General features: G+C 37.9%; 1 protein-coding gene across 2 annotated transcripts in view; it reads right to left on the bottom strand.

The window, feature by feature from the left end:
• Positions 1 to 12,786, bottom strand: part of CA13 (carbonic anhydrase 13) — a 31,280-nt gene extending 18,494 nt beyond the window's left edge. For both annotated transcript variants that reach the window (XM_004320540.3, XM_019926312.2), the window contains exons 1-3: positions 12,661 to 12,786; positions 8,112 to 8,309; positions 1,665 to 1,783 (exon numbers count right to left, since the gene is read on the bottom strand). In XM_004320540.3, the coding sequence (XP_004320588.1) occupies positions 1,665 to 1,783; positions 8,112 to 8,309; positions 12,661 to 12,697 (354 nt within the window). In that variant the 5' untranslated portion in view covers positions 12,698 to 12,786. The remainder of the gene's footprint in view (positions 1 to 1,664; positions 1,784 to 8,111; positions 8,310 to 12,660) is intronic.
• Positions 12,787 to 19,129: the final 6,343 nt, after the last annotated feature.

Raw genomic sequence — 19,129 nt, 5'->3', positions numbered from 1 at the left:
ACTCTGAGCCTCTGACTAATTTCAGGATATATGAGGGCCCTTTCCAGGAAACCACTTGCCAACTCAGAGTCAACCTCTCTGAGAGTATACTTTGAAGTTTATGAAGTTAGAAGGTGTAAACATAAAGCAATGTGACCAATTTTCCTAAGCGGCTTAGGAAAATTACAGTTCAGTGATCCAAAGCCAGCTCTTAATCTGCACAAAGCTTTTGAAAGTTAGAACATGTCAAATTTAGAACACGAAACTTTAGAAAGCAAACATGAAAACTATTCAGTAGGTGATATAAACTGAGACACTGTACAGATTCAGGAGTTCTGCTTTGTACATTCTTGGCATCTTTTGTCCACTTTGGATGTAGATTTTATTCCTCCACCCCAAGGAAAGAGCAGGTCCCATACCCTAAGCACTTGGCCTCAAGCAAAAGTGTTTTAGTAGGCAAAAAGGACGTTTTGGTTGATAGTCTCAGAGAGCAGATGTATAAGTCAACAGAAAAATAAAACTGGAAAGAAGTCTGTTTGCTGAATCTCTCTGAACAGCAGGGCTATAAAAGAGTGTCTCAACTCCACAGGTCAGTAATCACAAGAAAAATGAAGAAAAACTGTACTTGCCTGGTAACATTTGCTCTGTCTTGCCTAGGCGACTCACAAGCCACATTATATATTTTCACATAAGTAGCTTTGGTTGAGTCACACAATAATTCACTTTCATCTCATGATAAAGCTGGGTGTTAGCAATATTTAACTGGTTTTTTTTGTTTTGTTTTTTTTTTTTTTGGCGGTACGCGGGCCTGTCACTGTTGTGGCCTCTCCCGTTGCGGAGCACAGGCTCCGGACGCGCAGGCTCAGCGGCCATGGCTCACGGCCATGGCTCACGGCCCAGCCGCTCCACACCATATCCCTTGCATCGGCAGGCAGACTCTCAACCACTGCGCCAGGGAAGCCCAATATTTAACTGTTTTAAAGCTTGAAGTATATTATGCTTTGTCCTTTAACCAGAGGATTAGAAAAAGTAGAATATTATTAATGAATATGATTATAAGGAAAAGAAGTTCACTCCCCAATGGAAAAAAAACAAGTCAATGAACACTTCATCCTATTCTGCTTTACCAACGACCTGAATAATTAACAGAGACTCCATTTTAATACCTGGGGTTGTAGAGGTAATGTAGAGTTTAGGAGGGTTTGTGACTTTACTTTTTTTCCCTACGAGGAACTTGGCCACTTACTATTAACTCTATTATACGGACTTTACGTGATCTTAGTATATATTTGTGTCTGGACCAAATGTGTACACAGTTGGGCCTAAACCAAATGTTTCTTTCTCTCCCTTCTCACTGGTTTTTCAGGAAATACAACAGAGTTTGTAATTGGTATTGGACAGACCTGGGTTTCAAGCCATCTCAACTGCTTCCTAGCTGGATAAGTTACTTAGTCTCTCTAAGTCTCCAGTTTATTCATTTCTAAAATGGCACAAAAACCTTAATCTCTAAGACTCAGAAGGGCCAAACGTGTGGCTCTCATGTTGATAAACTTTCATGCTGACAGAATAGAGTGATTTCAGCCACTGAGATACCTAATCTGGCATAAGGAGAGTTGTCTTCTGTGTCCCCAAAATCCCATCACATAGAAAAACTCTGAATGATGAATACAAGTCTGAGGGCTCACCTCTGCGGCATATCTCACGCCGTCCACCACGTGTTCAGAGCCGTGATCATCGGTGGACCCCCAGTGAAGGTGAAACTGTCGTAACCTGTAGCTTCCGGTGAGAGGACCCCCACGCAGAACTAAACATCAATACATTTTAAATTGTCAGCAAGAAAAAAAAAAATTACACATCCTGTCACAACCCACAGCATCTCCCTGGATCACTCAACATCTCCATGTCCTTCAAGGAATTTTTTATAAATGTCATTCAGATGGCTGACAGGAATACAACTTTTAAGTATATGAGGAGTAAAAACAAACATTTTAAAAGGTTAAAGAGTCCACAATACAGGTTTTTATGGAATATCTTGTAAATCAAAACAGACACACTGGTTAAAAGTAGCAGAAACTGGGAGTTTGTAGAGGTAAAGAATTGCTCTGTTTAATGGAGAATGTCAGTCTCTCTAAATAAAAATGTGATGTGCTAAGAGCTCCATCTTGAACACGGTAGAGCAGCCTAGCAATATGGTCAGAGAACAGGCTTCAGCGTTAGGAGTCCTGGGGCTCACACCTTATTTACTAACTGTGTCATCTTGCACAAATCCTTTAACTTTGAAACCTCAGCTCTCCTGTCTATAACCTCCAGAGAGTAATGTTACCTCCTCCTGATGCTGTTGTAAAAACAGAAGAAAAATTGAACACAAAGTACTTATCACTGCCTGGCAGAAAGTCAGCATGCTGGACACGTTAGCTATTATTACTATTTTATTGCTGTTATGATTACTACAAAAACTGGCAAAGTAAGCATGTCTTTTATACTTGAATTCTATCTTCTTGGGGAAACATGAAATACAGGACAAAATTAACACTTTTAAAATAATCCATCAAATCTTTGTCACTTTGGCAGAGTATATTTTAGTACTTTGCCTCAACACATATGATCTCTAAAACCGTGGGAATAGAATCATATATTAAGTACACAGAAAAGCTTTTTAGTAGAAAACATAGTCCTAAACTGTCTCCTCCCAATTAATCTTTATTGAGCATGTTTTAAAGGATATGTGAAGATGTGGAAGCATCGCATGCTGATTACATCAAAAGCACTGCTAATCTCTCATTGACATTCCAACAGGATTAAGTGATGGATTGGTATGGTGCAGCCTTAAACAATAGTTTGATTTAAATTACCCTCCTCTTCAGAAGATATATATATATATATATATATATATATCTCAAAATTTGTCAAGAATGATGCACCTTATATAAGAAGCAAAAGATGTTAAGAGGTATCACATGCAGTTTTCTACAAACAACAACAACAAAAAAGACAAGATAATACATTTGACTAAGGCACACTCCTCTTTGAGCTATACTGTAGGAGAAAGAATGATCCAGACTGCCATCTGTATTGACCAGTACAACTGAATTCATTTCTCCCTTACTTGGTTTGACTCGGCTGAAGTTGAACATCAGTAATTAAGAGTTGATATAGTAGTTGGAATCAGCAGATGTGGGAATAGTCCCAGCTTGGCTACTAAACTATGCCACCTTTCAAAACTCATTTAAGCCTCTATGGGCTTCAGCTTTCTTGTCTATATTTGTGATTGTTTGTTTAATTAAGAGATTGGACTGGATGTTCTTTAACTTCTACAATTCCTGAAACTGCCTAAGGAAAAAAAATGGGAGTGTATATAATAAAATCTTTTGTAAGGTTGAATGGTTGGGGCTTCCTTTAGATTCATTTGCATCCAGATTTCTTTACAATAAATAAAAATAGCTATGTTCAGAGCCCTCTGAAAAATAAAAGAGAAGGGAGAACCACTTACACCAGACTCTAGGGCTTGCTCTTCTGTCACTCTGTCACAAACAGAAAATTGTACTGTTTCTTCTCCCACGGAACAATGTTCACGAGGGCAGAGACCATCTGCTCGGGTCTCTGTTGTACCCATCCCATCACCTAGCATAGTAACCATCACAGAGGAGATGCACAATAAATATTTGATGAAGGAATGAATAAAATATTTGATTTGTATTTAAACAAACAGTTTCAAAGATGATTCACAGATAAATTAATTTAAAAGGCTCATTTCCCTGACTCCATATAGCATGGATGCAGTGGCATTCCAAACAAAAAGAAATCAACAGCTCTAGGGTCTCTTTTCCCCTCGCTATTGCGTAATAAGACCTGAGCTGAACCTTGAAGTCATTCCTTCACAGATAAAAAGCAGCTTAGAGAGCTTGAGTGATCAATGTGGAATTGACTTTGGGAGAAGATGCAAACAAGCTGGCTCAGGAGAAAGAAAGTGATACCAAGAAACACACACATTATTAGGGAAACATCCAAGAGTACTGGTTGATCTCTGGAAAGCCTGCTCTGAATCCAGGGTTTAAAGCCAGATTAGCACAGCTCTGCTTAGTTAAGCAACAGAGATTGCCTTACTCTTTACATATCTGGACTTGGAGTGTTTTAACTAAAATATCCAACCTGGGACTATGATCAAATGTCTAACCATGAAGACCATTCTCCTGGAGCAGTGCTCTACCAAAGAAACACAGAGTGGGAAAAAATGAGTCAAAATACCAAGGTGAATCGCCAACGTTGAGATGGTCTATAATAAAACAACTAAACAGCTAAACTATGATATAAAATGAATAATGGTGACAAAAATTATTTTTTAATGAGGATGATTTAGTGTTTTAAAGAGTCAAATTCTTCATCTTACTTTCCAACCTAGATGAATAAATATATATTGTTTCCATCTTATGTTTGAAAACTAGTAAGTATTTCTCCAAAATCACACTTAGCATATATATATATATATATATATATATATATATATATAAAATACTTCACGTATCCCTCCATTAAGATTTTAAAAAAAGTCTATTCCAAATAAAACTTTCATATAAGAGATCTACAGAGATCAAGAAACCAGAGTTAATTTTAAAGTCTGAGAAAATTTTAATAACTTAGTAAAAGGATATCTGTCATTTGCTATATGCTGCAAAGACCAACTAGGAACATATGCATTACTCTATTGAACTTAACTTTTTTTTTAATTGTTAGTAATTTGCTTACTCTACTCACTTTCTGAAACTACACTGTAGTCAGCTGCCTAAAATGATAAGCAAGGCTGGCAAAACAAAATCAGAAAAAAATTCATTTAGAAAGCAAAACACTTGTCTGTTCATGCATTTACTGTCTATCTCACTAGGATACACACTCCTTTAAGGCAGAATTGATCTCATTCTCTTGTATACCCAATGCCTAGGACAGTTCCCGGATCAATAAATGTTACTAACATAAAGTAAGAAAGAGACCTCACCTGTAGAAACACTCCCCCACAAACTTCAGTTTGTAAGGATGCTACTGAAGTGACCTGAGCATCACTAAAGCGCATAGTCTTAGGACTTGTGAATCTAATAAAAGTCATGGACTGATCACTGTATGGTAAAGAGTTCTCTGAAGTAAAACTAAATGAACAGCACATCTATATTTTGCTTGGAATCTAGGAAAAGAACAAAGAGCACAGATCTGCCAGGATTATAGTGAGAGAGAGAGAGAGAGAGAGAATGAAGATAGGAATGGTCCTAGCTACTGGGGCTTGAATTCTTTTCAGAGCCAGGACAGTCTTCATTAGTCTGGCTTCTGGCTTCCTTTGCTCTGAGCATGTGCACTCCAAGTTACTCTCTGATCACTCATTCATTCAACAATTCTTTAGAGCTTATAATGGGCCAGCAACTGTGTTCAATACTAAGTACACAATGAGCAAGGCCATCCTTATCCTCAAGAAACTTATAGAAGGAAACATAATTATAATAAAGTTTTATAATACATCATTGTCACAGATTGCCAATTTAGTTTCCTGTATATCTTGGCTCAGGGCGGGGCGGGGCATGGATCACACAACTAAGGTATGCTTACTCCCCATCTTTTTCTGTTTTTTTCTTTTTTAATATATAATTTAAGATCTTGTACATTTGTTTAACTTCAGGCAGTTACCTAGAACTAGATAACAGGATTATAACTGAGAAATTGACAATTTTTAGAGATGAAAATTAAAGAACAGTCACTGAATCCATCAAGTTACTAGCATTCTTAGTAGGCCTTTCTTAGCAAGAAAGCATCTTCCTTCCTTTTGACATCTTTTTAAAATTTCAGCACAACATATCTTATCCACAGAAGGGACACAGACCATTATTATTTATTATTATTTTTATTACTAGTTATTAGTAGTTATTGAGTATTTACTATATGTCAGGAACTATTTCATTTATTAAAACTTAAAAATCAGTACCACAGCCTTTAAAAATTACATGTTCAAACTATGAATAATCCACCAATGTTCAAACTATTTAGGTGTCAAACGGTAAATATTAATTGATTTCTGGTGGTTTGTAATTCTATCAGGACTTCACTTACATATACTAATGCATTCTGTACCCTAATGCCATACCATGGTGTTGTCCATATCCTCCAAGAAACATCATACCAAAAAAATGCTTTTAACTGAAACATACGTTTATTGAGTACCCTCTGTGTGCCAGGCACCAGGCTAGGTAAATGAGTAAGACACAGCTGTTGCTCACAGGGAGCCTTTAGCTGAGTGGAAAGAACCAACTGGCAGTCACAATGCAATGTGGGAAGTTCTGTAAGAGGACAGGCCTGGGATGCCACAGGAGGGGTGACGGGGCCAGTCAGGTGTGATTCCTAGGGAGGGGGGACCTTGTCTGTGTTCCGAAAAACCAGAAGCTAGGGGGAGAACACCCTTGTCTGCTACAGCCAATTGGAGAGTTATCTCTAATGAATTTTTTCCTGTGTGAATTTCACATCTACCTGTCGCTTTTTAAAGGACTATTAAAATTTTGAGGAGTGGCTCCCCACAGCTTAACCACTGGTTGTGCAGCTGCCCAGCCAGAGAAGCCCTGCCAGGACCATGAGGAAGGTTTCACACCTGTGGTCTCTTGACTGGTGGGATTGAGAGTTAACCTTGGTAAGAATGGCTTCTTTATAAAATGGAGACTGTTTTACTCAAGTTAAAATGGCTTGTTACAGAAGTATCTTTGTGTTTTTTATAGTTTGTACCAAAGAAAAAGAAAAACCAGCAACAATTTATTTTAGCCATGGTGGTTTCTATGTTTTAATTAATTTAATCCCCCAAATTACCATGAAACATTCTCTTCATTTATCTTGAGACAGAAGAATGAGACTCATGACCTATATATATGTAGCTTCTGTCTCAGAGGAATACTAAGTACTTTATGGATATTTTCAATTAACCCTGGTAATTTCATTGTGATCTAGATAGAAATGAGACCTTTGCTTATGGGAGAGGGCACACACTACCCATCACGGACACAGCGTCAAATCTGGAAACACAGACAAACTAATTCCACTGATTAACCCAAAGTAGAGGGAAAATGAGAGGAAGAGAGAGGGAAAGAGAGGGAGAGAGAGAGAAGACCAGGATCATCACTGAGCAAATTAAAGTAAGAATTTTTTATGACTAAGGTTTTTTATGAGAAAGTTTTAGATGAAGTACAATCTAATCATTTCTTATTCTAAAAGTAGGAAAGGATAGCCTCAGTTTTTTGTTTGAGAGATCATAAACAGTATCAAACTACCATTATGGGTGGTATAAACTTTGTACTTAGAAACTTCGGACTACTTTTATAATGTACTATCACATCAACCATATCTATTAATACAGATTCATAAAACTGAGAGTCTGAAGGAAAGACAATTTAATATATGTAAAAAGTGAGGTTACTTCTCCACCCACCCAAAAGTTGAAAAGTACCATGTGTTCATCTTTCCTTATGCATCTTTTAAATTGCTCTGATGAAAGCGAATCACATATATGAATTTAACAAATATGAGGAAGAAATGTAATGGGCTTATAATTTTTGCTAACAATATAGCACTACATAAACACAAGATATTATTACTAAACTAAATCTGAGCTTAATGAATAAGTGAAGACTTTCTTCCAATTAAGGATTTTTAAAATTTATTTTTCATTAATAGAGTAAATACAGCATTATCCTAATAGTAGACTTAAGATAAAAATAATTTGTCGGAAGCCTTAAAAAGTGTTCCAAAATATGATTCTCTCTGATCTTCTCTTTAATCTTACTTTTAAACTTGATATCATCTATTCTTTGGGCAGGAGGTACACTTGAATAAGGATTAAATGTTCATTTTAAAAGGAAATGCTCTTTTCTACTTCACTCAGTTTTTAAATTAACAAATAAACTAGTTGTTTTTTTTTTGGTTGGTCTATTATTTATTCACCGTGTGAAAGACATTATTCCATGAACTAATCAAACAAAACTTTTACTCTAAGTTCTAGCAAAGTACTAATAAGGGACACACAGTGCATAGGTAGTTCAAATATGAAAGATAAGAATGTGCCATCCAATCAACCAAGCTCCTCACCCCAACCAAGAAAAAAAAGAAAAGCCAACCTGATTTGTCCTCTGTGTCATCAAAGTCAACATTGAAGGAATGGCCACTATTACTGATGATTTTAGCTGAGCTTGTGTCGTACTTGATACTAAGAGGTCGGAGGGAAGAATCATATTTCACTTCTTTGGTTTTAATCTCAATTGGAGATTGTTGATCTCCATCAGCAATAGGGAAAAATTCATTCCAATGAATAGGACCTTTAACATATAGGACCAAAAGAAAAGGACGGAATAAGTTATTTCATTCAACAAATACTTGTTGAGTGCAATGCACTGTACTTGACATTGAAGAAAATACAAAGATTAATAAAATACGATCTTTACCCTCAGCACTTTAACATCTAATTGTTTTGTTTTACAAGACCAACTGCTTTTATTATAGGTATGGAAACTTCCTGGTTTGCCTTAATTCATCTTCAGAATTAAACTCACCCTTGTAGACAAAAGAGCATGTTAAAAGTACTTCACAAATGCCTTCTACTGAACTAAAAGCAACACTACAATTCATCGTTGAAAACAATGAGATTCAGTCTCAGCTCCAAGAATGATCTGTGAGAGCTCCACAGGTCAGGTTTATGGGCTGAAAGAACTAACAGAGCTGAGAAAGCTGTGTAGCAAAAAAGGGTGTAGTTCTTTAAAATGCTCTCCCCACTTCTATCACTCACTGTATCTTCACATGTCACCCAGTTCTCAGCTCAATTTCCTGTGAATGTGCAACAGGCAAACTAAGGAAATATGTAAATTTTTCACATATAAAATGACTGCACCATGTCAGGAAATGTAATATTGTTGGTTTTCTGCAGTAGAGTCAGGCAACAATTTATTTCTCTCTTTCTGTGTTTCAGAAGGTCCTTCCAGGGTTGTTTTGCCAATATTACATGAATTCCAATACAAGGTACAATTGGCATCCTGGTCCTCATTCACAAAGTCAAAATCGCATCAAGTTCCCAAATCGAACACATGTTTGATAAATTGAGGTGAAGCAATAAACTGACAATTCCCTTGTATACTCTCACTTCTCTGGGAGACTCATTCAAGTTCTGCCTCTCAAAATCAACAGCCAGGTTGCAGCTTCAAGTAAGCTCCAAGCCAGTCTACAGACTTTACAGGTTAGAGGTTCTTATTTCCTCCTCTACTCTGCCTGTAATTTACACCACCTCCACCAGGTCTGTAGAGCATGGCTGCTGACTAAGCTTTTCCCTACTCCACTAACCAACTAACTTGCTTTCTTGAAGTACTAACTAAGATGACACAGCATGACGATGAATTAAGCATTTGTTACTAACAGCAACAAATATTTTTTAAAGATAAGATTTAGAATGAAATTTCAAGAAATGCAAATATATCATAATTATCAACAGCTTCAATCTCTAAATCTAACGCTCCTTATTACTCTTCTTCTTTGCAAAAGAGAAAGCATAAATTCTTTCCTTTACATATGCTTCAGGTACAAAAAAGTCATAGCATGAATACATAACCACACACATAACTTAGAAATTGTTCTCTTATGAATCATACACTTTGGACTTGAAAGCAACTTGAACATCAAAAGTCCTTCGTTACATCTTATTACAGAAAAGGCATTGCATTTCCTTATTTACTAAGTACTTTCATTTACCTTTCTAACACTCTTTTTGTATACAATCTCGTCCTTTTTTCATGTGAAAAAAATGTTCTATTTCACTGCCCACAAGTATGAGTTAACCTAATGAGAATCAGATTTCAAGTATGCAACACATATGTCATATTAACTTTTTTCCAATCAGGAAAGAGCATCTTTCTCCTCTTAATTCCTTTATGCTCCTATTTCCAGTCCTTTATAACCAGAACTATTTTTAAAAGCAGAGGCAAGACAAAATAAGATAAAAATAATAGCACTTTGCGTTAGTCAATATTATCTATTAACCATAATGGTAGGTTCCTTTCCCTTGCCTTTTATGTGCAACGTTAAACCCATTTAAACATAGTTATAGAGATATACAGAAGTTCTTCCATTGATTCAGGAACTTTCTGAATATCCATAGAGATAGGTAGTTTTCAGTGATTGTCACATTTCCTAAACTAAACTAATAAAACTGTCAAAGGTTTGTGGAAGAAGTTGTAAGCTGTTTGTGAAGGTAACCACTTCCAATGCCTCATTTCTTGATGTTCCATTTTATCACTGCTACTATTCCCAGCTAAAGTTTCCTTTTGTCTGCTCATTCACTGCTCTTGCCAGTCTAAACCGGCAAGCAACAAAACTTGCCCAGTCAGGATACAACACATTTCCAATAGGATTTTGCCAAAGTTGATCTACTTAAAGGTGTGGTCCTCAGAAAGCTATTGAATCTAAAAGCAGGGAATGGTCCTACAATTCTTAGCCGAAATACAAAATCACTCCTTGTTAATGGCTTTTCTAAGATGAATTTTTTTTTTACGTTTTCAAATTTTCATTTTTTTCTTAGGTTTTCTCCAATTTTATTGAGATATAATTGATATACAGCACTATGTAAGTTTCAGGTGTACAGCTTAATGATGTGACTTACATACCCCATGATATGATTACCACAATAAGTTTAGTTAACATCAGTCATCTCATATAGATACAAAATCAAAGAAATAGAAAAAATATTTTTTCCCTGTGATGAGAACTCTTAGGATTTACTCTCTTGACAACTTATATATATAACATACAGCCGTGTTTATTATATGTAGCATGTTGTGCATTAAATCCCTAGTACTTATTTATTTTATAACTGGAAGTGTGTACCTTTTGACCACTTTCATCCAATTCCCCCTTCCCACCCACTCTGGTAATCATAAATCTGATCTCTTCTTCTCTAGGTTTGTTTGTTTGTTTTTGAAGCATAATTTACCTATGTTAGTACCTAGTGCACAACACAGTGATTCAATATTTTTATACAATTCAAAATGATCACCATGATAAGTCTACTTACCATCTGTCACAATACAAAGACATTACATAACTTTTTACTTTAGGTAAAAAGTTTACATAACTTTATTCCCCACGCTGTACATTTCATCTTCGTGATTCATTTATTTTGTAATTGGAAGTTTGTACCTCTTAACCTCCTTCACATATTTCTAAGATGGATTTTTAAAATTTCAGATGCACTTCATTGGAGCCAATATTTTCAAACATATTAAAGAGTAATCAATACTCATTGATTGAAAATACGCTTCTCCTTCCTAATCATAGTGAGGGCACTGTTAACACCCAGTGACTATTAAATAACAATAACAGAAATTATTCCAGCAGAGAGGGAAATTAAAAGAAATTTGTTTTGTAGGTTTTTTCCCCAAACATAAATTGAAAATTAGCAAAATGTAAGATTATAATTGCAGTCTCAAAGAGAAATCCACCTAAATTATACCTTTCATTATTAAAACTCTTTCACCTGCTGCCATTTTTTAACTGGCAAGTTAGTCATAGCCTCAAAAAGACTACAATTAGAAATGAAACTTTTCTGTTTCTTTGTGAAAGTAAGCTTTCTATAAAATTAACTATACAGTACTGCTGAATAATATGCATGTTAATCCAAGAAAGTATTATTATTATTACTATCATTATTCTCAGACCTAATTTTGACAGTGATTCACTGTAAGGCTTTCGTGGTGTCACTTTGCAAACATTTCAAGTAATGGTTATTTGAAAATCATCAGTTCAGTTTAATACAAAAACAAGAAAAATGGTTTACTTTTGATAATTTAAGATATACAAGAAGAAAAGTATACATCTTATTATTCCTGTTGGTTCCATCAATAAACACATTTTTACCAACGTGTTACAATGTCAATGATCCTTTGTTAATTCCTCAGTCTCTGAAAGGATGTGTAGAAGGGGAAGGAGAAAGCATGCAGACTGCAGACGTAGCTTAAAATATAACTTCATTTCTAAGAAAGAACCTAAAATCTTGGTAAAACCAGCAGTACCAGTCAACCAACTGCAAGTTGCTATGGAAATATTTTATAGCTAACAGGTAGCTATTAAGAAAGTTGCGGTACATTGATTGACAAGAAGGCAACGTAAATCTTCAATGTTGCAATTCAAGTCATTAAAATTTCTTAAGTATATTTTCAAATATTTTCCATGATTTGTTTCCCCGTAGAGATAATGAGCTTAGAAGACTGAAAGCAAACTTGTCCTCGATTCATTGAAATATGTCCTCAGATTTCTAAACTCGGTGCCTTTGATTGATAAGTAGTTACTACTAGAGAAAGTTTTCGGCTTTTCAAATGAAGGCGAGGGGACATATCTGAAGATTTCGGGGTCTGGGGTATCGTGACAGGGCTAACGCACGTCAACTCACCCCCACTATCAACAGCCTCCGAGACGCTTTCCCTGTCCACGCAGGACTATGCCTTCCCTCCGCTTCCTGCGTGTGGCTCCGGGGAGCGCTGCTCATTCAAAAGACAAACCGAAAAGTTTCTCGCCAAGTGTGGATTGGCAGAGTGCGGTCGGCGGACTCCGGGAAGCGGGCGGTCCCCCTCGGCCGTCCCCGGCGCAGAGCCCCCTCCCTCACCCCTCCCATCCGCGGAAGGCGCTCACCATTGTGCTCGCCGTATCCCCAGCTGAACCTCGCCATGGTCCCTCGGGGTGGCAGGCAGAAGAAGTGGTGGCGGGGCAGCGAGCAGAAGGAGGGAGCGGGCCGGGCGAGCGAGCTTGCGTGGGGCTGGCGGGGGCCCAGCTTAGGGCGGGGGCCGCGGAGGACCGGGAGGGCCCTTGAACCCCGGGGCCAGGGCGCTCTCGGCCTCGTCCGCCAGGGGGAAGTGGCGGGCAGGGAAGGCGCCCGAGAAGGGAGGACGAAGGTGCTGCGAGTGGGGGGGGCGCTCGGAGCGGGGCTGAGTCCTGTGGTGCGAGTCCTCTCACTGTTTGAACTCGGGAAAGACATAGTGCTTGATACGAAGGCGGGGAGATGGAGAGGGAGGAGGGAAAGAAAGAGAGAAGGGCTTCCAGAGGGGCTTTCCTGCCTTCTGAGAATCGGTCATCCTAGAGAGGCAAGTGTTGCCCAGCGGGCCCTCCAGGGAATGAATGAGCCACCCAGGCCGGGAGCCGCCCGGCTGGGAGGTGAGGAACCGGCTGGAGAAGTGAGGAGGGCGGGGATGGTCGTGGTGGCGGCGACTGCAAAGACAATACAGCGCAATAATGACAATGATAAGAGCCACAAAAAGAATTCTGCTGCTATTTATTAAGGACTTACCACAGGCCAGGGTCTTAGCCAAGACGTTTACCCGCATTTTCCCTTTAGATCCTCACAACAGTCTTTTGAGGAAGACACTATAAGTTCCCAATAGTTAGGAAACAAGGGAATGAGGCTTAAAAACTAAGTAACCGGCCCCAGATCAACGCAGCTACTTGGAGCCTAGAGGTCCCTCTTAAAGAGGAGCCGATCCCCACCCGTCCATTCTTGCTGCCCCCTTCCCCTAACGCTCACCCTCTGCGGGCCTGTGGCTTGGGGAGTGAGGGACCCAAGCCTGGTTATTGATCCTCGGCCCTGAAATTCTGTTGCCCTTTTGACCCTGCAGGGATGCTTGGTAGGCTTGCTGCCCTAGACGGACGACGGAACTGACTGCAGAGCCTTGAATTTCTGTCCTCGTGTGGGTGTTCTGGGCTCCCAATGAAAAATAAACTGTGTGACCTGCCAGGATTATAATTACTGTTCCAGCCGTGTAAGGGTTTGAGTTAGGTCTATGTGAACTTTCAAATTGAATTGTGCAGTGTTACTTAGAGACAAACTAATGCAAAGAGCTTCTTAATTGGCATGAGCCTTCCATAAAAGACTTAAGAGTGGCTGTTAAAATATCTTTCATTTTCTCTTGCCACCCACATCGCAGCTGCATAATGTGGCAATTGCAAGTCCCAGGGAGTCCCTCTTTGGGTAACCACTGCATTGTTCAGGGACCACTAAATAAGGATCAATTTGAACTATTCTTCTTTAGACCTGACCTAAATACCCCACAGTGAGCCTGTAGCTCCTTCTGCTTATATAGCTCTTATTGAGGTTAGAATGAAACAGAAGAAATGCTGCACTTCATATAGCATTAAACACAATAAACTTTATGCTTCTCTTGCACCTAGAAGAAGGCCTAGGCTTCCACATTCCACATTCTGTGGCACAACTGGGTTCATTTATGCCAAGAATATAATAGGAACCAAACTTTTAAGAGTAATGTCTGATCTATATTCATTTTCACCACAGAAGACAATATGCATATATATTTATATACACACACATATATATGGGTGTATATAAACTATATAAATACATGTAAGATACATAAGACATATATAAGTATCTTAAATTTATTTAAGAATGTTATCTTGAAAAGTTAAGTCTGGGTTACTTAGCTAAGCACCCTTATTCTCCACTAAGTCTATAGATATAGTTGGGGATACATGTATGCACTGTATGAATGCAGTGAAAGAGATCGCAAAAGCTCAGAATTCCATGAGCCATTTTCCCATGGTGCCCTTGTCTCAGATTAAGTTTCATATTTTATAAACCCAAGGAACCTCTCTGTAAGGAGCTTAGTATACCCACTTTCAGTAACTCAGATGATTAGCACATCAGGGTGAATAATGCTCTAAGTAAATGTCAGTTCCTAATGCTCAAGAATAGTTCTTGAATGAATGAATACATGAATTAATGGACCAAAACTGTTAAAGAAGTTCCAATTAGTGGCTTCAAATCCTTCCCAAATTGTTACTTTTACTGCTTGGGTACACAATTTCCTGTGGTTTGAATGTATTGTGTAGTCTATCCAATTTTCCAAAAGAGCAACCTAACTATTAGAAACAATCAAATAACAATTTATAGAAACTGGTTAAATAATCTGTAGCGCATCCACACAATGGGCTGCTATCAAGATTTGAAAAGAATGAAGATCTCCATGAACAGAGATGGGATGAGTTCTGGGACAGATTTGGTGGGAAAAAAATAGGAAAAAAAAAAGCAAAGGTGCAAAAGAGTGTATATAATATGCTACATTTTTTATAATTTTAAAAAAGAGAAATAAGAATTTGTATACATATTTGCAGATTTTCTCCAAAAAAATTATGGAGTTTAAACCACAAGTTAACAAAAATGGATCCTTATAGAGGATGGTTGGGGATGGGGTCTATAGGGATGAAAGTGAGATTTCTCAGTTTATCTTTTTAATTTTCTAATCATAAATGTTTTATATTTTCAAAAAAATTAAAGAGGATTAAAAAATACTAAAATTTAATTTAGGCAGAAAGAAATGAACTTAACTGTATATTAATGTGATAATATAACCACACAGAAAAAAAAATATGCTTTGAATAGAGTACTCTGGCTATATATATCCTTAATAAAGTATATTACATATTAAGAAGAACTGCAAAACAATCTTGAACTTTACTGCTAGATTTAATTTTGGTAGTAATATCAGTGTTGTTATTGTGAAACCATTTTTGTGTATACTTCTTATATTAAGAAAGAACAATGAGTAAATATATTGATACCCGCTGGAACCAATGATTTTCACTCTGGTTTATACAAATATGAAAGGGCAAAAGCTACAATGAACATTGTCGTACTAGATTTGAATATTCTGTTCACTGAAAGATGCTAAAAGCAGTAACACCCCAATGCCAGTGAACCAAAAAAACAAACTTTATGGCTCCTCACTTATGGACTTCTTATAAGGCCCTATACCTAATTTTATATTTGTAATTTTGTATTCTTCTTTAAAAAAAAAAGACAATTCCAAAATTATATTAGCTTCAGGCTCCACAAATCTGCATCTACCTCTTGCTATGGGACACCTGGCCCCCAGAATTTGATTTCTGAACTCCTTTACCCTTTACAAGGAATCGAGCCCCTTGGAGAAGTGGCTGGTTTCAGAAATAGAACAAGGAAAGATCAAGGTGAGAGCCTAGAACATATTTTTTATGCCAGAAAGCTAGAAAGTGATCAAAAACTAATGAGTCAAGAGAATGAGACACAAGCCACAGAATGGGAGAAAACGCTTTCAAAAGACACATATAATAAAGGGCTGTTATCCAAGATATACAAAATACTATTAAACCTTAACAATAAGAAAATAACCTGATTTTTTTAAATGTGCCAAAGAGCTTAACAGGCACCTCACCAAAGAAGATATACAGATATACAAATAAGCATACAAAAGATGTTCCACATCATATGTCATCAGGGAAATGAAGATTAAAATGAGATACCACCTATTCAGAATTGGTGAAAATCCAGAACACTGACACCACCAAATGCTGGCAACAATCTAGAGCAATAAGAACTCTCATTTACTGTGGTGGGGATGCAAAATGGTAAGAAGACAGTTTGGCAATTTCTTACAAAACTAAGCATACTCTTACCGGACAATCCAGCTATCACACTATTTGGGATTTACCCAAATGAGTGGAAAACTTTGTCCACACAAAAACCTACACGTGGATTTTCTTTTCTTTTTCTTTTTTTTTTTTTTTTTTTTTTTTTTTTTTTTGCGGTACACAAAAACACACCTCACCGTTGTGGCCTCTCACCATTTTGGCCTTTCCCGTTGCGGAGCACAGGCTCCGGACGCGCAGGCTCAGCGGCCACGGCTCACGGGCCCAGACGCTCCGCGGCATGTGGGATCTTCCCGGACAGGGCCACGAACCCGCGTCCCCTGCATCGGCAGGCAGACTCTCAACCACTGCACCACCAGGGAAGCTTCACATGGATGTTTATTGCATCTTGATTTATAATTGCCAAAACCTGGAAGCAACCAAGATGTCTCCTTCAGTAGGTAAATAGATAATTAAATTGTGGTACATCCAGACAACAGAATATTATTATTAAAAAGAAATGAGCTATCATCATGAAAAGACGTGGAGGTAACTTAACTGCATATTTCTAAGTGAAAGAAGCCGATCTGAAATGGCTACATACTGTATGATTCCAACTATATGACATTCTGAAAATGACAAAACTATGGAGACAGTAAAAAGATCAATGGTTGCTGAAGGGGTGCTGAGATGAACAGGCAGAGCACAGAGGATTTTTCAGGGCAGTGAAACTATTCTGTATGATACTATTATAATGAATACATGTTATTATAAATTTGTTCAAATCCATCGAATGTAAAACACCAAGAATGGACCCTAATGTAAACTGTGGACGTTGGGTGATTATGATGTGTCAATGTAGGTTCATCATTGGTAGCAAAGGTACCCTCTGGTGGGAGAATGTTGATAACGGTTGAGGCTATGCATGTGTGCTGGTAGGGGGTATTTGGAAACTCTCTGTACCTTCCTCTCAATTTTGCTGTGAACCTAAAACTGTCACCCAAAAGTAAATTATAAAAAAAAACAGACCCATAAAAAAACTAATGGGGTCATGTAAAACACATACACATACACACCTCCCACAGGAGCTAGCTTACAGGAAGTCCCACTGCCAGATTTGGGACAATTTGGCCACCAGAAAGAATAATGATGATAATACATTAATCCTCTCCCTCAAATATCTATGAGTCCATAGTGGTACAGAATGAGAGAGAGAGTGAGAGAGAGTGAACTTCTAATTATTAGAGAATACAGATGAAATGATAGAATTTTAAACAACCATCTTTGCAAGGCCAGTATTTCAGGCAAGAATCAGTAATGGGCGCTAAAACTTCTGGGTGAAAGGTTTGGTTATTGGTGAATAAAATATTCACACAGTCTAGGATTAAAAGACAAAAGATACATGACAACAAAACATAATGTGTGACCCTCAATTAGATTCTAGATTGGGGGAAAAGCTGTAATAGATGCTTTGGGGACAATTGGAGAAATATAAGCATGGACAGCATGTGGTATTATTGAAATGATGTTAATTTTCATAGGTGCGATGATGGTACTGAGAATACTTTAGGAGATGAATGTTAAAGCTATAAGGCCGAAGTACCTTGATGTCTGCAACTGATTCTCAAATGTCTCGGTCAATAACTGGTGACACTAGTTGAGGCATGTTTGGGTGCTCATGATGCCATTCTTAGAATTTTTCTGTGGGTTTTAGTTTTTTCAAAAGAATTTGGGGGGTCAAATCAATGAACCCTCAAATCAATGAACCTATTAACTTGCTAAGTAAACTTTTATAACTTTGTGTGGACTTTCTCCTTAACAAGGAGCCTCTGACTCTGGGATCACAGCCATCAACTGTAAACAAGTAAAGTGAGATTAACACTGGCCAGAGAACCCAGGATATGGTCATCAACTCCACTTTACTCTTGAACCAGTTAGATCCAGTACAAGCTTCCTTCGCAGAAAAACATGCTTAGGTCACCTCTCCTCAGTGAATCAGATACTGTATGTATGAGAGGCACTTGTAAATCACAACTCTAGCCACACAAATATTCAATTAAGTATAGTAGCATATTAAAGAAATATCAAGGTATGAATTAAAATTCTTTTGTTAGGGGAGATACACAGATTCTTCCTCAGAAATACAAATTCCCCCACCCCCACCCCGCCCAGGGATTCTTTATACAAATTCTACATGTGAACTGAAGTGGCTGTGTTCATCTGACTTTTACCCAGCAGGAAACTGACATGAGCAAGGTTCCTCATTCCTCAGTTACCTAGAGAGGCAAGCCTCACTGTCAGGAACATGGCCCCAGTCTGCAGAGTCCCAAGTCCGAGGTGCTCTCACTTTGTACCCATTTCCTTCATTCATCAAGTCCTGTGATTTGCACAGCTATGACTGATTAACCACAAGACTTGTCATTTGATTCATTTGATGTCTGGTGGAGAGTGTTAATTTTATGGAGCTGATACTATATGTGGTTTCAATTTCTTCAATTTCCCATTCCTAAGGTTATGCTGGGGTTAGAAATGCACAAGGCAAGCTCTCCAGATTACACTGAGGCCCAAAGGGGCTAAAGGTCTTGCTCAAGGGACAGAGATTTCACTCTAGGATGAGAATTCTTGTACCAGAATTGGAAAGGTGACTACAAGGAACCACCTCTTAAGTCACTTCTCAGATTATAACTTCCAGAAACTAGAGCAAAACATT

Source organism: Tursiops truncatus, chromosome 17, assembly GCF_011762595.2.
Source record: "Tursiops truncatus isolate mTurTru1 chromosome 17, mTurTru1.mat.Y, whole genome shotgun sequence".
NCBI classification, from domain to species: domain Eukaryota; kingdom Metazoa; phylum Chordata; class Mammalia; order Artiodactyla; family Delphinidae; genus Tursiops; species Tursiops truncatus.
Note: the sequence above shows the minus strand (reverse complement) of the source record. Positions and strands in the feature narration are given on the sequence as shown.